This window comes from Eretmochelys imbricata, chromosome 3, assembly GCF_965152235.1.
Source record: "Eretmochelys imbricata isolate rEreImb1 chromosome 3, rEreImb1.hap1, whole genome shotgun sequence".
Taxonomy (NCBI): Eukaryota; Metazoa; Chordata; order Testudines; family Cheloniidae; genus Eretmochelys; species Eretmochelys imbricata.
The window spans coordinates 187,399,207-187,416,730 of NC_135574.1; the positions used below are offsets into that span (position 1 = coordinate 187,399,207).

Sequence of the window (17,524 nt, forward strand, 5' to 3'; positions counted from 1 at the left end):
TTCTGCCTTTGTTATGTGGGTTTTCCTTAACTAGCTTAATATATCGCTTTACTATGAAAAATTATGATATAAAAATGGCACTGTCTTACTCAACGGATCTTCTCCCTAGGTATATTCAGAGTATGTTGACAAAATGAGTGTTTATTGCTGTTTACTTCTGTTAACCTGGCAGGACACACGTCTAAGACTAAACAAGCTTCAGACTCTACTCCCACTTGTGTAACATCATCAGAATCGCTAAACTAAACTCCAACCAGTTGTATTTATGGCAGTTCAATGAAGACAATAAGTGTGAACAAGTCTATTTATTAGTGGGCAGTTTCAGTCTACACTAGTTGCAATTGCTGAATAGCTTAAAGAGGAAGGCAGCTGTAAAGCTCTTTGCAGTAAACCTACATTACATCTGCAACATTAGCTACAAATTAACCATTTTAACCAACATACTATTACCTTTTCTTCTTTTTTCCCCTAAAGTATCTTTGTAAGGCTGGTCAAACATTTTCTCTCAACATTTGTTTTTTTGACGGAAGACTGGGTTTTTGGTAAAATGAAAATTTTCATGGAAGGTGTTTGCTTCCCTCACAGAGTGCTCCTTTCTTTACCAGAAAAGTAAAAACCAAAATTGTTTAGCCAAACACCAAACAATTTTTGCATTTTTTGGTTAATTCAACAAAAAGTCAGTGACTGTTTCAATGGATAGAAGACCTTTTTTTTCATTTGTCAAATTTTCTGTGGAAAAATTACCCCATTTTCCAACCAGCTCTAATCTCTTATTTGCATATACTATTTTCAAAGCTGTACTTAAAATTGATGAGGGGGGAGCACACCCTTAAAGATGTACAGAAGTATTGGTACCATTTCAGACCAATATCCTTGAAAAGTTTCTGTGCCTTTGCAGGAGAAAGCTGATTATTTTGTGCCTTGGAGAGCCCCATCCCTTCTTCTGAGTGGCTGATTGAACAGGGGGTGCAAATTCAGAGATTCCAAGAGCAGCTGCTGCATTTGAAGGATCCCTGGAGAATGGTTATTACATGGGTTTGTCCCCTCCGAACCATAGCTTCCCATTTTCAGGACGACACTTAAGATAGCCTGGATCTTATGTGTATATTACTTCTGTGGATTTAACTCTCAAATCAGTGATAAATCTGAACTTGAAATGAACTCTATTCCTGCTGTGTGTGTTTCTAATTCCCCCACCCCCAAAATGGCTGATCTGTGGTACCTGCTACTCAGGAATCCTTCCAGGATGAACAGCCTTAAACTGTCAATGGCTTTGCTAAGAGTCTGTTTCTATGTGCATTTTAATCTGTGCCCTTCAGGTGAACTTCTGAGCCCATCTTTGTATCATAGTTTTGATAGGACTATAAACAAAGATGTTAGCAAATGCCACGTTTGTGGGTATTCATTGGAATGGCAGAGCCTACTTACAAAACACTATATCTGTGAAGAACGGGGAAAATGCTTTGCTTTGTTTTAGCTATATCACACAAAAAACATATAGGGCCAAATTCTCTACTGGTGCGAATGGACACAGCTCCACTGAACTGAATGGAGCTATGCTGCTTTAACTAGCCAAGGCTCTCTCCCGCTGACTTTTGCTATGAAGTAATTTTATTTAAAATTCAACTTTACAAACCTATGCAAAAATAAGCTATGCATAACAATATTATCTACAAGAGATAATGACCTCATCATGAAATACACTAGTTCAAAAAACAATACTTTGGGTCTGCAAAGAATAAAAATACTATGTCTTGTGTGTCAGGGCATTGATGATGACAGGATATGGAACATATCACTTCTAGTTTGAATCCAAGTAGTCAGTCAGAGTGGCTGAAAATTGTTACTATGCAATGGTGGTTTGGTTGCCCATGTGGAGTAAGGATTATTAGTCCAGTTCTTAGTGGATACATGTGCATATTGAAAAAGCTACAACCCTTGTCCGCAGTGTTCCCTCTAATTTTTTATGTCCATGTGCAGAATGAATTTTGTTATGTGCACCAGTATGGAGGTGATGTGATACATCACCTTCATATTGATGCACATAACAAAATTCATGTCTTTGGGGTGGGGCTGAGGAGTTTGGCGGGTGGGAGTGAGCTCAAGGCTGGGGCAGAGGATTGGGGTGCGGGGCAGGGATGAGGGCTCTGGCTGGGAGTGCAAACTCTGGGGTGGGGCTGAGGATGAGGGGATTGAGGTGTGGGAGGGGGCTCAGGGCTGGGGCAGAGGGTTGGGTGCAGGAGGTGAGGACTCTGCCTAGGGGTGAAGGCTCTGGGGTGGGGCCAGGGATGAGTGGTTTGGAGTGCAGGAGGGGACTCAGGGCTGGGGCAGAGGGTTGGATGCAGGGGATGAGGACTCCAGCTAGGGATGCGAGCTCTGGGGTGGGGCCAGGGATGAGGGGTTTGGTGTGCAGGCTGCCCCAGGGCTGCAGTGGGGATAGAGGACTCCCCCCAGCCCTCACTTGCCGCAACAGTTTGGGCCGGGTGACAAGCACCTCTCCCCAGCTGCGGCAGGTCCGGTGGGCCTGGGTCAGGCCGAGGGAGGGGCTCCTCTCCTCGGCAGCCCGGCGGCCCTGAGCCTGGCACGGGTTGGGGAAGGGGCAACTCTCCTTGCCTGCCTGTGTGGCCCGAGCCTGGCACGGGCTGGGGAAGGGGCACCTCTCCCTGCCTGCCTGCGCGGCCCTTGGAAGCCTTGTGAGTGGCCGTGAGGCTGCGCAGCTTACAGAGAATGTAGCTTGTCTGTATGAACTTCATGGAAATCTCAGCAGAGAAGTGAAGGAGCGAATGTGAATGGAAACTGAACTATACCCTCACTTCTAGATAGCGGGCCTGTTGGACTGCTTCTTGTGTAGTCATTTACACCAGTGCAACATGCATTTGTTAGCCTTTTGCCGTCACTTTGTGCTGGTCTGACTGAAAACACGTGGTGCACAGCAGCAAGAATTGGGCCAACTGTCTTTCTAGGGCAGATGTGTAGCCTGCTGGCAAAGTGGTGAAGAAAACTAGCACTGCACCTCTTTGGGGAATAAACTGAAGTTTTCAATCCATCCTGTTTACATGAACCCTGAATTAACTGAACTACGTTTTGCCTAAGTCGAGATCACCATCCAAGCAATGTGACAATAAATTACATTTTAGAGACTGAATTCTACTAAAACGCTTCAAAAGATTCATAAAAATTATCAGTACAAATTAATACAGTTAAAACAATCTTCCCAAATTCATCAGCTTGTTACAAGAACTTGTGTGGAAATTGTTAACTCACAATGTTGAGGTCAGAGATCAAATGAGAAGAAGCTGGGGTGAGGAACAGAAAGGTAGAAGAACAATGGAATGTCAGCAAGTTTGGAGTTTCCTCCATATTTTCTCTTCAAGAGGGTAATGTTTGGAACCTGCGACTGGGAGGACTCTTAGGTGCTATGCAAAAACCTGGCTCTATCTCCTCGGATCCCAGAATAGTAGTGATGGGTACAGAGCACTCTCTGTGTTACCTGACTTTCCACGCACCTCCCTCAGGAGCTATACATCCATTGGTTATCCCCCAGTACCTATGCCCAAGGCACCTCTCCAAAGGCAGCCATGGAGAGAGTGGTAAAGCTGCATTCACTTCCAGGCTGATTAGGAGAGGAGCATGCATACAGATCAGCTGTTCTCCATCTTCAGGTCTTCCCACCCTGTGGAACCCCTATTGCTTGGTATATTAGTAGTGGGGTTTGGAGGAGGGAAGAAAGCATTTTGTGGAGCATAGCCCCTTCATCCTTCCCACCTGCTTTGCTTCTCTCCATCAGCATAAATGGAGGGAAGCATCTGGCTCCTCATTAACTTACTAATCAAATATGAAGACAAAATGAAGTTAAAGGCTCCCAAAATGATAAATAGAAGTATAATTAAAACAAACCCACAGATGTTAGAGAGATGAGGCTCTCTTGGACCCTGGCCAGGATAAACTGTCAGCTGTATGAAAATCTTGCCAAGCTCTTCAGGGTAACATCAACCCCATAAAATGTTATCATTAGCAATTTTAGTTTAACATCTTTGGATGCCTTCAAGTTATTGTTCCAGATAGGTTTTCTCCTGAGCTGGAAAGATGTCATTTCCTAGAACCATGCTGTAATTTGATGTAAGGACTAATTACTCAATCCATTTTTTAAACCTTGAAAGGAGTTTTAAATATATTGATTTACATGTGCCACATTGGAATGAATAAATAGGTTTGAAAACTTAGGCCAACGTTTTTGAAAGTGGCTTCTGAGGCTATTTGTGTCACAGTTGCCTTGCCTCTTCAGTGGCAGGTACTGCATGTATAGATGTGACCACAGGAATTCCAGATGTGTAGTGGAGGAGAAGAACACACTTCAAAGCTGATTAGCGCTTGTGTTTTTAATGAAAATGTCCCAGAATTTTTTTTAAAGTCTCAATTTGTGGCTCTTAGAAGTGAGGCCAGTCCTGAGGCTTTTGTGAGACAAAACAAGCTGCTACAGCACCTTCCAATCTTTTTCTTCTTTTGAAGTTTGGCTGACCTGTGTTCAGCACAGGACCTGAAGAGAAAGTGCTAAACCTGTTCCACTCCCTCTGGTGGTTGAGTGGCTGCTATAAGCTACACTAGCTGCAACAGTTCTTTGGGGGTAGATCTCCCCCCCGCCCCGCTCTCCTGCTGGTAATAGCTCACCTTAAGTGATCACTCTCGTTACAGTGTGTACGGTAACACCCATTGTTTCATGTTCTCTATGTATATAAATCTCCCCACTGTATTTTCCACTGAATGCATCCGATGAAGTGAGCTGTAGCTCACGAAAGCTTATGCTCAAATAAATTTGTTAGTCTCTAAGGTGCCACAACTACTCCTTTTCTTTTCACTGTGACAGTGATTGCAGGACTCTGCCTTATGCCATAGCCAATCTTGCTTGTGACAGTTTGAGACTGTAACCTCATGATCCACCATGATTTGCAAAGAGAAGAGAGAGGGTCTAAAGTACATATAGTGTGCCTTCAAGAGCAGTGGGCAGAACTCCCCTTTTATAGTCCCAAGCAGTATTGAATCACAGAATTAGAGGAGGTAAAGGCCTCTTATCATTCCTTTCCCTGCCTATGCAGGATTGTTCTGGAGAGACTGGATGACCTAGTACAGTGAATCCGGTAGATTATCCACCAAACTGGTTCGGTTCATCCATTTCTGCCAATGGTAAAATTGAGATACATCAGATCACCTTACTTAGTGAGAAACACTGATGGACTATAAGGCTACACTTTCAAGTCATCCACAAAGAAGATTAGTCCTAGTACAGGATGTTTGCCCCTCACAACTCTACAATGACTCTCACAATGTTGGGCACTTGGAATCTGAAATCCCAGCCAGCAACATATTGCAGGTGTACATAACCTTCCGCAAAATGATGTTGTAGCCAACTACATCAGATCTGAATTTGGCCCCAAAAGGTAAATTCTCTCTGTCTGTAAATGAAGGGTCAGGACAAAGTGTATGAAATGGAGCTTTTTGTTGCTCACAATCTTAAACAATTTCATTTGCTCCATTAGAGAAAACAGGAGTGCTAACAGGTAGGATGGTTTTGTGTAGTTATTTTTCAATTTAAAATAGTTTATATAAATGTGTTTGAACATTGGTTTCAAATCTCACTGTCATAAAAATAAAGGGAAGGGTAACTACCTTTCTGTATACAGTGCTATAAAATCCCTCCTGGCCAGAGGCAAAACTCTTTCACCTGTAAAGGGTTAAGAAGCTAAGATAACCTCGCTGACACCTGACGAAAATGACCAATGAGGAGATAAGATGCTTTCAAAGCTGGAGGGGGAGGAACAAAGGTTCTCTCTGTCTGTGTGATTTTCGGGAACAGAAAAGGAATGGAGTCTTAGAACTTACTAAGTAATCTAGCTAGATATGCATTAGATTCTGTTTTGTTTAAATGGCTGATAAAATAAACTGTGCTGAATGGAATGTATATTCCTGTTTTTGTGTCTTTTTGTAACTTAAGGTTTTGCCTAGAGGGATTCTCCATGTTTTGAATGTGATTACCCTGTAAGGTATTTACCATCCTGATTTTACAGAGGTGATTCTTTTACCTTTTATTTAATTAAAATTCTTCTTTTAAGAACCTGATTGATTTTTCATTGTTCTTAAGATCCAAGGGTTTGGGTCTGTGTTCACCTGTACAAATTGGTGAAGATTTTTATCAAGCCTTCCCCAGGAAAGGGGATGTAGGGCTTGGGGGGGATATTTTGGGGGAAGACGTCTCCAAGTGGGCTCTTTCCCTGTTTTTTGTTTAACATGCTTGGTGGTGGCAGCCTAGGGTTCAAGGACAAGGCAAAGTTTGTACCTTGGGGAAGTTTTTAACCTAAGCTGGTAAGAATAAGCTTAGGGGGTCTTTCATGCAGGTCCCCACATCTGTACCCTAGAGTTCAGAGTGGGGAAAGAACCTTGACACTCACCCTCTCATCAAATTGTTCATTAGGCTTCAAGGTTGCAAAATCTGAGTATCTTGATATAGTTTGTAATGTACTGTAGAGAACAGTTCTGCTTGGCCAGGGGGCTGAGCTGGGTAACAAGAATAGATGCAGCAGCAACAAACAATAGTAATTAATCTTTAGCACTTACACAGTCTTGTTCATGGAAATCAGCTGTACAATATTTAATTGAGAGAGTAATTAACCATTGGAACAATTTATCAAAGGTCCTGCTGGAATCAACATCTCTGATGATTTTAAAATAAAGATTGGATGTCTTTCTACAAGATGTGCTCTAGGACAGTGGCTCTCAAGTTTTCCAGACTACAGTACCCCTTTCAGGAGTCTGATTTGTCTTATGCGCCTCAAGTTTCACTTCACTTAAAAACTACTTGTTTACAAAATCAGACATTAAAATACAAAGGTGTCACAGCACATGATTACTGAAAAAAGTGCTTACTTTCTCATTTTTACCATATAATTATAAAATAAATCAACTGGAATATAAATATTGTACTTATTGTACTGGAGCGCCGGAGCAGGGCTGAACTGCGTGTTGCGGTCTCAGACCAGAGCCCCGGCTGGAGCGCCAGAGCAGGGCTGAGTTGCGTGGTGCGGCCCTTGACCCCACTCCCCAGCGGGACTTGCAGGGCAGCTTAAAACAGCTTGCGGCAGGATGCGGCCGGTGGGCCATAGTTCGCCCACTCCCTGTTCTAGAGCAGATGATCACAATGGTCCCTTCTGGGTTGGAACTATCGATCATTCCTTGAACACCAATGACTCCTTCCCGCCTCTTTGGGGGGAAGATATCTTCTGCCCAGGGTTGGGATGAGGAGATAAGGCAGCAAGGTTAAGTGGAATTGGTCAGCCATAGACTCTACCACTTTCTCCTCTATCTCTCCTAGCTAGTGCCCAGGCTCGCAGTAGCTCCCAAATAAGGAATGCTGCCCCTCCCTCCGTCCCCCTACCTTGCCATAGTACAGGCAGGGCATTCAAGAGGGCTGAGAGAAAAGAGGAGTAGGCTGAGGAGCCCGCTGTGTGAAGCTAGTTGTACAGGCAGCGAAGTCAGTGGCATGCAGCAGGTGGCGCCTGGGAGCCACGCTGGACTGCGGCCGCTGCGGCTGGCGGCTCCCTCCCAGTGGGCTAGCACATGGCACGCGCCTCTGTGAAAAGCCGCGCGCCGCTCCGGGTCAGCTCACTTGTTCCGGGAGAGCCTCAGCGGGAGGAGCGGCGCGTGAGTCTCCGGCTGCAGCTGCAGGCGCTGCAAAGCTCCACCGCCTCCCCCTCCCAGCCCCGAGTCCGATGCAGCCTCAGTGCCGCCCAGCGGGTACGCGCCGAGGAGGCATGCCACGGAGCGGGGCGGTGGCAGCGGCACTGCCCTCTGCCTGCACCCCTCACTCTTACTGCTGCGCAGACAGAGGGGGCGAGAAGCCAGGCACCAGAAGCTGCGTCTGCTTTTAGGGGGCGCTCCCCCCGCTCCCGCGGGATCCTGCTCCCCAGCCTCCTGCTCTCCTCGTCCCATCCACTATGGTGCTTCAGCTTGGGACTTTGCACTCCTGTTCTTGCGCATGGCTCCATCGCGTGCCGGAGGAGGACTCGGTACCGTCAGAGCCCTAATTCGGGAGGATGGCTTCGGGGGATGAGCACAACCTCGGGAGCGGCGAGGAGGAGGACAGCCAACTGCAGCTGACTTGGTGAGGAGGGTGCGATCCCCAGGCTGGCTGTGGGAGTCCCCCCAGACTTCAGCCCACCTCCCTCTCTCTGTCAGGATCTGCGGTCCGGGTCCGGACCCCGCCTTGTATCAGCACAGCAGCAGCACATCGTGGCCAACTTGCTGGGAGAGAGCCGTCCCTGCTGCTGTCCTGGCTGAGGAGCTCCCACTCCCTGAACCCGGCGGCAGCAGAGCCAAGGGCTGGCTTGCTGGGGAGCGGGCTGAGCCCCGGCTGGCTTTGGGGGAATCCCCCAGCGCAGCCCAGCTCCCCGCTCTGTACGGACCGGCCCCTGCAGTCAGCCCCCAGGCCCGAGAGCTGGACCGGGCTGACTTGCTGGGGAGCAGGCAGAGCCCGGGCTGGCTTTGGGGTCCCCCCATCTGCTGCCGGGGCGGCCGCGGTCAGGGAGCTTGGACTTGGGCTGCCACCATGTCTAAGACGGCGGATAGCGGCGGAGCGGCTCCAGCCGAGGACCTGTCCAAGGTGTCCGACGAGGAGCTGCTGAAGTGGAGCAAGGAGGAGCTGATCCGCAGCCTGCGCAGGGCCGAGGCGGAGAAGATGAGCGCGATGCTGGACCACAGCAACCTCATCCGGGAGGTGAACCGCCGCCTGCAGCTCCACCTCGGCGAGATCCGCGGCCTCAAGGTGAGGGGCGGGGGCAGCCCCGGCCGGCACGGGAGAGGGGGCCGCTGCCGCCTGGCACTGGGCGGGGCGCTCCTCCTGCGCCCCCAGCACCGAGCCCACCTCAGGGGCGCTGCTGGAGGGGTTTGGCTGCGGAGCTGAGCCCGCTGCCCGCGCGGTCTGTTGGGCTGTTCTGTGCTTGGGGCAAGAGTCTCCTGGTGGTATTTTGCGGGAAGGTTTGGAGAAGAGAAGCACGGATTCCCCATGAGGTTAGGGGGATGGGGAATGATGAATGTGTCTTTCTCCCCCACATCCCTGGACTGGCAGAGGGCCCTCGGTGGGTTCAGGGATCTGCGCTTTCCATCAGAGGGGGGATTTCCAGTCTGCATGTGCATCATCCAGGGACAATTCCCCTACCTCCTCAAATGTTTTTACTCAGTCATTATTTAGGTAAATTCTCACTGGGACTTGACAGCAGTTTGTCTTAGTGAGGACAGAGTAAAACCTGAATAAGGATGGCTGGATTCAGCCTACAATGAATAGGGATTGAAATCTTTTAAAAAAATGTAGTGATTTTTAAAAAAATCACTCTACTTTTATGTCCTCCCTAAAATGTGCAGAAACAGAAGTGGCAAACTGTGTGCAGGGTGTAGAACGAGTATATGGTGCAATGTACCTCAAAAACTTTTTTGTGGTGATGGGTACCTTTGATTCTTTGAATTCTTGCCCTCAAAACGTGTAGATTTCAGTAGGTTCTCATTTCCAGTGCATGTGAAAGGATAAAATATACAATCATGTTGGATAGATTCAAAGATTGTTGTTTTTAAGATTGTCTGACTGTGGTGTTAAATTCTGCTGCTGTCTTAAGATTGTTTCTTAATTTATCAATACAGCTTCTCACCAGGCTTCTGGGAAGCTTTGATCATTTTCAGTGTGTAGCAGGTAGTATTTATGCTTTCCAGTCCTGGGACAGATTGTTGAAAACCTCTCTGATTTTGGGTTCACCGTTACTATGCTTTAATTTCTTTAGTGAGAGCATGTCCTCTGATTAAACACTAATATTTTCCTAATTCCCTCCTTTATTTTTTTTAAAAAAGCCAATTGTAGTTGAAACTCTTCTCAAGCAAGATGTTTTAATAAAATCTATGAGTTGGGCATATCTTCAGAGGGTTTCCACTTTTTGACATGCTGTTTCTGTTTTAAGACCTGATCCAACCATTCTCAATGGAATATTTCCATTGACTTCAGGCCTCTAATTATTTATTCCTAATTGTTTTAATGTTTTCTGGGTGAGAGGCATAATCACTCATGGATGCTCACCCTGCCTTTGAGAACTGGGGCTGTGTGATAGCTACAGCTATGATGTAGCATGCCAAAGCTGTTATATGGAACAAAAATTTCCAAAAATTTCCAGTTGGGATTTATATAGTTTATATAGCTCACCAACACTTTCCATCCTGTTGCTCTGAGGGATGAAGTTCTCAGGGAGTTCAATAACTGAGTTGAAACTGCAGGATTATGAGGGGGTAATGAGAAGAGACACATAGGGACAGGTATGGACTTATTAAATATTATCTGGGGAAGTTCTTGTCTGACAAAGTAGAGCAGGTGCATACAGTTAACTCATATTATGTACTATTATGTACAGAAAATCAGTGAGAGATAGAAGACTTCATTCCCCTCCTCATATGTCCTGTTCTGCAAAGCATGGCTAGACCTGTTTCTGCTTTGGCGGTAAATGACATCTGTCTGCACTTCAGGAGGTGCCAGGGTCCCATCTGATGATACAATTATCTTAGTAAAAATAAAGCTAAGGTTCTAAATTACAACAGCAATGCAAGGAAATCAAGAGTTTAGGCTTTCACTCTCTCTGCTGCTCTCTCCCTTGGTATTGCAGGGGTGTGGCTAGAGAGTATGGGTTTATATACTAGGTAAATTTAATTAAGAAACCACATTGGACTGTGATAGGGAATGAGTGATAAGTTACTATTTTAACTCTGAACTTCCTAAGTGATACTTTTATTTCCTCTTTTTTTCTTCTTCATATTTTTGAACTGGGACTTGAAAATGAATTTTCTTCTAATAATTCATAGGCCTGCTGTGTAATGTTTTAAGTATTAATTGTAGATGTTATTCATTTCAGAAGCCTCATTCTCTCTTTTAAAAACTTGAGCTTAGTTCCAGAAGGCTACACGATTGTGATTTTCTAAGGTGTTTAATGGAGTTAGGTGCCTACACTCGACTGAATTTCAATGGGATTTGGGCACCTAGCTCCTACATGTTCCTTTGAAAATCTGAGCCTGTATAAACACTGCTGAATAAGCATCCATCTTTGCTTCTAAGAAACAAAAAGAAAAGGGATTTTCCCTAATGCTAAAACATCATATGTGTAATTAATCTCTGTATTTCAAATAAGACATAAGAGAGGAAGAAAAAGGAAGTATAGGAAATGTATTTAAAGTGTGAGCATTTACAAAATAAATATGTGTCACAAATACACAGAATGTTACAAAAGCATTAAAAGGTGGAAAAGAATACCCGGAGTTGCGAATGATGAATATGATCACAGGCCAGATTGTTAAAACTGGGAACAACCATAACAAATGCTAAAAAAAAGTTTTCTTTTGCATCATGTCCTGCTATAGCAATATCTTGAATGTTTTTACTTTAGAGCATGAATGTTCAGTAGTTAGAGAAGGGCATGGGGTATGTACTTCTTAGTCTTCTTTGAATTGAGACTCTAGTAAAAGTTATTTATAGGAAATGATTTAATTTCAGAATGGCTGAACCAGTCTGGACTAAATCAAACCTGACCAGATTCTTTTGTCCAAAATTGGAACCAAAGCAAATGAAACCCCAAACTCTTTTGGGCTCTGAAAAGTATTATATATATATAACCTTCAATCATCCATCCATCTATCTATCTATCTATTAGATTATAGATATAATAACATCAAAGTATGATCATATATATAATTATTAGTGTCTCTACACTTCCTGGTTTTACTCAGCAATAACAGACAAGAGGACATTTCATGACAGTGGAAATCTTTTGAGAGAAGCTATGAAAAATATATTTTTTTCTATCCAGTTTGAGATTAAAAGGTTATGGATGAGTTTTGGTTTAAAAAACTGAACTCTTCACACCATATCTGAAATTAACCTATGAACCTTTGAGATTCATTCAATGTGATGTTTAGTTTTGTGCTGCTTAATGTCTTTGTTTTACAGAAATATTATGCAGTCATAGTAGACCAACTGTACGTGCAAAATTGATTGATGTATGCTGATTAGAGCAGGATGGGGAAGTTAGATGACATGTCTACAACAGCTCTGTTAATTGGCTTATGTACTGTTAACATTAGAATGAATGTTAATATTTAGACACTTCTCTCTAATTATTTTCTTTCTTTTAAAGGATATCAATCAGAAGTTGCAAGAAGATAACCAAGAACTGAGAGACCTTTGCTGTTTTCTGGACGATGATAGGCAGAAAGGCAAGAAGGTATCACGAGAGTGGCAGAGATTGGGCAGGTACAGTGCTGGGGTTATGCACAAAGAGGTTGCCTTATATTTACAGAAACTGAAAGAATTGGAAGTGAGACAAGAAGAAGTGGTTAAAGAAAACATGGAACTGAAAGAACTGTGTGTTTTGCTTGATGAAGAGAAAAGTGGTGGAGCAGGCAGCAGGAGTTCCATTGACAGCCAAATCAGCCTCTGCCAGCTAAATGCAACAAGTACTTACATACGAGATGTTGGTGATGGGAGCAGCACCTCTAGCACTGGAAGTACGGACAGTCCAGACCATCATAAACACCATCCAAATACTAGTCCTGAACATCTCCAAAAAAGTAGGGGCGAAGGAAGCCCTGAGCATCAAAAACATAGGAGTCTTAGCCCAGAGCATCTCCAAAAACCTAAGAGTTCTGGAAGTCCCGATCACCAGAAGCATCTAAAAGGACCAAGTCCAGAACATCATAAAAATGTTGGCAAAGGTAGTCCTGAACAGCAAAAGCACTCCAGTAGTAGTCCAGAAACTCTTCCAAAGCACATTTTAAGTAGTAGCTCTGAACATTTTCAAAAACATAGGCCTAGTAGTAGCCCAGAGCATCAAAAGCACAGCAGCAGCAGCCCTGAGCATCTTCAAAAACACACATTGAGTGGAAGCACAGAACATCTCCAGAAAGTGAGGGGGACAAGCCCTGAGCATCTCAAACAACATTATGGAGGGAGTCCGGAGCATCTCAAACATCTCAGTGGGGGCAGCAGAGAAGGTACCCTAAGGAGACAAGTAGCAGATGATATGTCACCTCATCACAGGAGTGTATACAATGGAATGAATGGTGGGTCAATATATTTACTGAAAACACATTTACAAAGACTACTGAAGTAGATGTAAAATTATACCAGCCACTTTTGAAAAGAACAATTACATGTAATGGTAAAGCCAATAAGAGCTAGATATTATTATTATTATTATTTATTATTATTTCATTATTAAGTGAGGCAGACATAATGTAGCCATTCAGACATCCATTGGCAGTTAGACTTAATAGATAAGTAAGGGATAATGAAATCATGTCACTTAAGTGTGTAAATGTCATGTCTGTGACAGATTAACAATTCTAGGCCCTGATCCTACAATGATAGTTATATAGACAGACCCTCATACCTATGTGGAATTACACTGAAGTCAGCTATTAGATAATAATAACGTCTGGTTAGGTCTGATGCTGGCTGGATATGAACAACCTACTTAAAGTTGAAAGCTTCTCCATCTGAGTGCCAGTTTCCTGAGCCACCCTGTCTTCTAGTTAAAAGATGAATCAGATAGCTGCCTGAAGGCCGTTACTTGGCCTTAGGCCCCTACAGTGTCCCAAACCCTATAGTTGGTATATATTTATTAATGAATTGAAAATAAAATGAACAGGATTAGGGAGAATTTTAAGTATTTTTTTTTCTGCTCTTTAGTGTTCCGATTCAGGAAGTTAGCAATGGGAGTACTCATGTGCTTGTCTTCAAGCACATGCTTAAGTATTTTCCTGAATTGAGGCCTTGGTATTTTGGCAGGAGAGAAACATTAGGGAAGCATCCTATAGAAATTAATAGACAATACCTTTTAAAATCAACCTATAGAACTCAATAAAATTGCCTACTTCTGTTGTAGAATATTTATAGAATGGATGAAAAACCCACCTATAAATTCTGTAGATTTTTACAGTAATTTCCATAGAGACTGCTTTGATTTAGTTCCTTTTACGTTCTATATAAGGTTTCCATAAGGGAGCACCTGAGTCTTAGTTATGCAGTTATAAAACCTATTCCTCACCTCTTCTCACTCTGATTTGGAGTAGGGCATCCTACAACTCTGCCAACAATGGAAATTTTACCTGAGTAAGAGGCTGAGGATAGGCTTTATAGGCTCCAGCTCTGCAAGACCAGATCCCTGCACCTGCATGGAGCCCATTGACTAAAATGGAACTCTGCACTGGCATAAAGGTCTTCCTGTGTGGATCTGCTTTTAGGATCAAGGCCATAATGAATTACATGCCTGGGTTATAATCTTCATCAGCTTGTGACATTGCTCCCTCAAGTCAATCCATTTATAAATAATGCATGACTTACAAGAGGGTTTTGTTATGAGATGATCTACTCCTCAGGCCTGTTGACTGGCTTATTCCTAGTGAAGTGTGGATTCACAACACCACCAAACCCTGAGGGATAGTTAAAATATGGAGATTTCTAATTGATTTTTAAAACAATTAATTAAAGTGAATATTTGAAAAATGAGAATGTAGATTTAAAGATATAGACATTTTAAAAACGTTTTATGCTTTATTAAAGTATATTTCCTTTTTCATTTAGTTTATTTCATTTAAAATGAATGAAAAACATTGAACCTCTTAATATCTTACTGTAGTGATACATTTTCAAAGGGCCTCCTTATTTGCAACCACGTTGTTCATGAATCTATCCACTTTGATATCTTAAATCCTCTCTTAGCACACACAAATATATATTTGTATGCTTGCAGACATAGATGCAGGTTGTGTGTGCAAATGGGCCCGCTAACAAATATTCTACATACAAATAATGAGATCCCTTGAAAATTTGGACATGTTATTTCCAGTGAAACTAGAGAAGTTGCAGGTTTCAACCTGAAGTGATTGGCATTTCTTGAGTAAAGTATTCCAGCTTTACACAATTTGGGCTGAAGTCATAATGAGCTGAAGGGAGGAGCCAGGAATTTGGGAGTCTCTTTATTAGCTATTGAGCTGGATCAGACTTTACGGCCACTCAAAATGCTCCTTTAATCCTGCCCATTATGTAATCATGTTAGTGGAGGCCTTTGGGTGCTCAAGGGCCTTCACTGTACTTTTCCTTTGTTTTTGTATAATATGACTTAAGCGTGAGTTCTGGGCCCAGTGAAATCAATGGCAAACCTCCTAATGATTTCAGTAGTGTAGGATTAAACCCTCTAAGTTAAAATTTAGGTAACTTTTCTGCTTCCGAACTATACTGTAACTGTTTTGTCAATTACGCTAAAAAATTTGCAAGATAGACATTGGTAATAAAGAACTGCATTTTCATAAGTGGCCTGAAAATCTGTTTTTCCGCTATTCTACGCATACTGGTACATGTGCAAAAAGCCTGCACATTTTTCTCCCTGTGTTCTTCCCTCCTCCACCAGAAAAAATGTGGGGGAGGGATAGTTCAGTGGTTTGCACATTGGCCTGCAAAATCCGGGGTTGTGTGCTCAATCCTTGAGGGGGCCATTTAGGGATCTAGGACAAAAATTGGGGATTGGTCCTGCTTTGAGCAGGAGGTTGGACTAGATGACCTCCTGAGGTCCCTTCCGACCCTGATATTCTATGATTTGAGTAGAGAATTGTGAATTAGATTACCCAGAATTTGAGTGCAAACTCAGGTTTTACATGTGCAAAGATGATGCAATTTACAAGCATGAATGTAGAGGGCCCTTGCGAAAACATGGCCCAAAACATAGTGTAATAGAATAAAAATAATGCTATAACCATTGCATTTAAAAAAAATCAAACTTTTTATAGGTACTTGGGATCCTGTGTGGGTTAGATAAAAATCTAGATAAATTTCCACCTCAGTATATATTCGGCTACTACAAGACAGCATGTGTTTGATCAAATATCAATGTATAGTGTTCATTTTATGATGTACTGCAGGGGTAGGCAACCTATGGCATGTGTGCCAAAGGCAGCACGCGAGCTGATTTTCAGTGGCACTCACGCTTCCCGGGTCCTGGCCACCGGTCCGGGAGGCTCTGCATTTTGATTTAATTTTAAATGAAGCTTCTTAAACATTTTAAAAACCTTATTTACTTTACATACAACAGTAGTTTAATTATATATTATAGACTTATAGAAAGAGACCTTCTAAAAAATGTTAAAATGTATTACTGGCATGCGAAACCTTGAATTAGAGTGAATAAATGAAGACTCGGCACACCACTTCTGAAAGGTTGCCGTCCCCTGATGTACTGGCAATTTCATTGCGATATTATTTGTGGCTGTCATTTGTTTGACCAACAGGAATGAAATGTTCATGTTAGCGTATGATGAATAGAAAGGTTTAAAATTGTTTCAATTTATAGTATGTGTTAAATATGTAATCAGAATATTATCTTATTCATCAAAGGCCTGATCCAAACTTCTTTGAAGTCAATGGAAAGATACCCATTGACTGCAGAGGGCTTTGGGCTGGGCTGAAGGGGTGTAGCTCTGCCTGATACCAAACCATCCTGTGAGGTGCCATGGTCTCTCAGTTCTTACTGACTTCATAGAATCATAGAATCATAGAATATCAGGGTTGGAAGGGACCTCAGGAGGTCATCTAGTCCAACCCCCTGCTCACAGCAGGACCAATCCCCAATTAAATCATCCCAGCCAGGGCTTTGTCAAGCCTGACCTTAAAAACTTCTAAGGAAGGAGATCCTACCACCTCCCTAGGTAACGCATTCCAGTGTTTCACCACCCTCCTAGTGAAAAAGCTTTTCCTAATATCCAACCTAAACCTCCCCCACTGCAACTTGAGACCATTACTCCTTGTCCTGTCCTCTTCTACCACTGAGAATAGTCTAGAACCATCCTCTCTGGAACCACCTCTCAGGTAGTTGAAAGCAGCTATCAAATCCCCCCTCATTCTTCTCTTCTGCAGACTAAACAATCCCAGTTCCCTCAGCCTCTCCTCATAAGTCATGTGTTCCAGACCCCTAATCATTTTTGTTGCCCTTCGCTGGACTCTCTCCAATTTCTCCACATCCTTCTTGTAGTGTGGGGCCCAAAACTGGACACAGTACTCCAGATGAGGCCTCACCAATGTCGAATAGAGGGGAACGATCACGTCCCTCGATCTGCTCGCTATGCCCCTACTTATACATCCCAAAATGCCATTGGCCTTCTTGGCAACAAGGGCACACTGCTGACTCATATCCAGCTTCTCATTCACTGTCACCCCTAGGTCCTTTTCTGCAGAACTGCTGCCTAGCCATTCGGTCCCTAGTCTGTAGCGGCGCATTGGGTTCTTCCGTCCTAAGTGCAGGACCCTGCACTTATCCTTCTTGAACCTCATCAGATTTCTTTTGGCCCAATCCTCCAATTTGTCTAGGTCCCTCTGTATCCTATCCCTGCCCTCCAGTGTATCTACCACTCCTCCCAGTTTAGTATCATCCGCAGATTTGCTGAGAGTGCAATCCACACCATC

General features: G+C 43.5%; 1 protein-coding gene across 3 annotated transcripts in view; it reads left to right on the forward strand.

Annotated features, from left to right (window-relative positions):
- The first annotated feature begins 8,596 nt into the window (after nt 1–8,596).
- Nucleotides 8,597–17,524, forward strand: part of CCDC85A (coiled-coil domain containing 85A) — a 188,775-nt gene continuing 179,847 nt past the window's right edge. For all 3 annotated transcript variants that reach the window (XM_077812021.1, XM_077812022.1, XM_077812023.1), the window contains exons 1-2: nt 8,597–8,812; nt 12,207–13,131. In XM_077812021.1, the coding sequence (XP_077668147.1) occupies nt 8,597–8,812; nt 12,207–13,131 (1,141 nt within the window). The remainder of the gene's footprint in view (nt 8,813–12,206; nt 13,132–17,524) is intronic.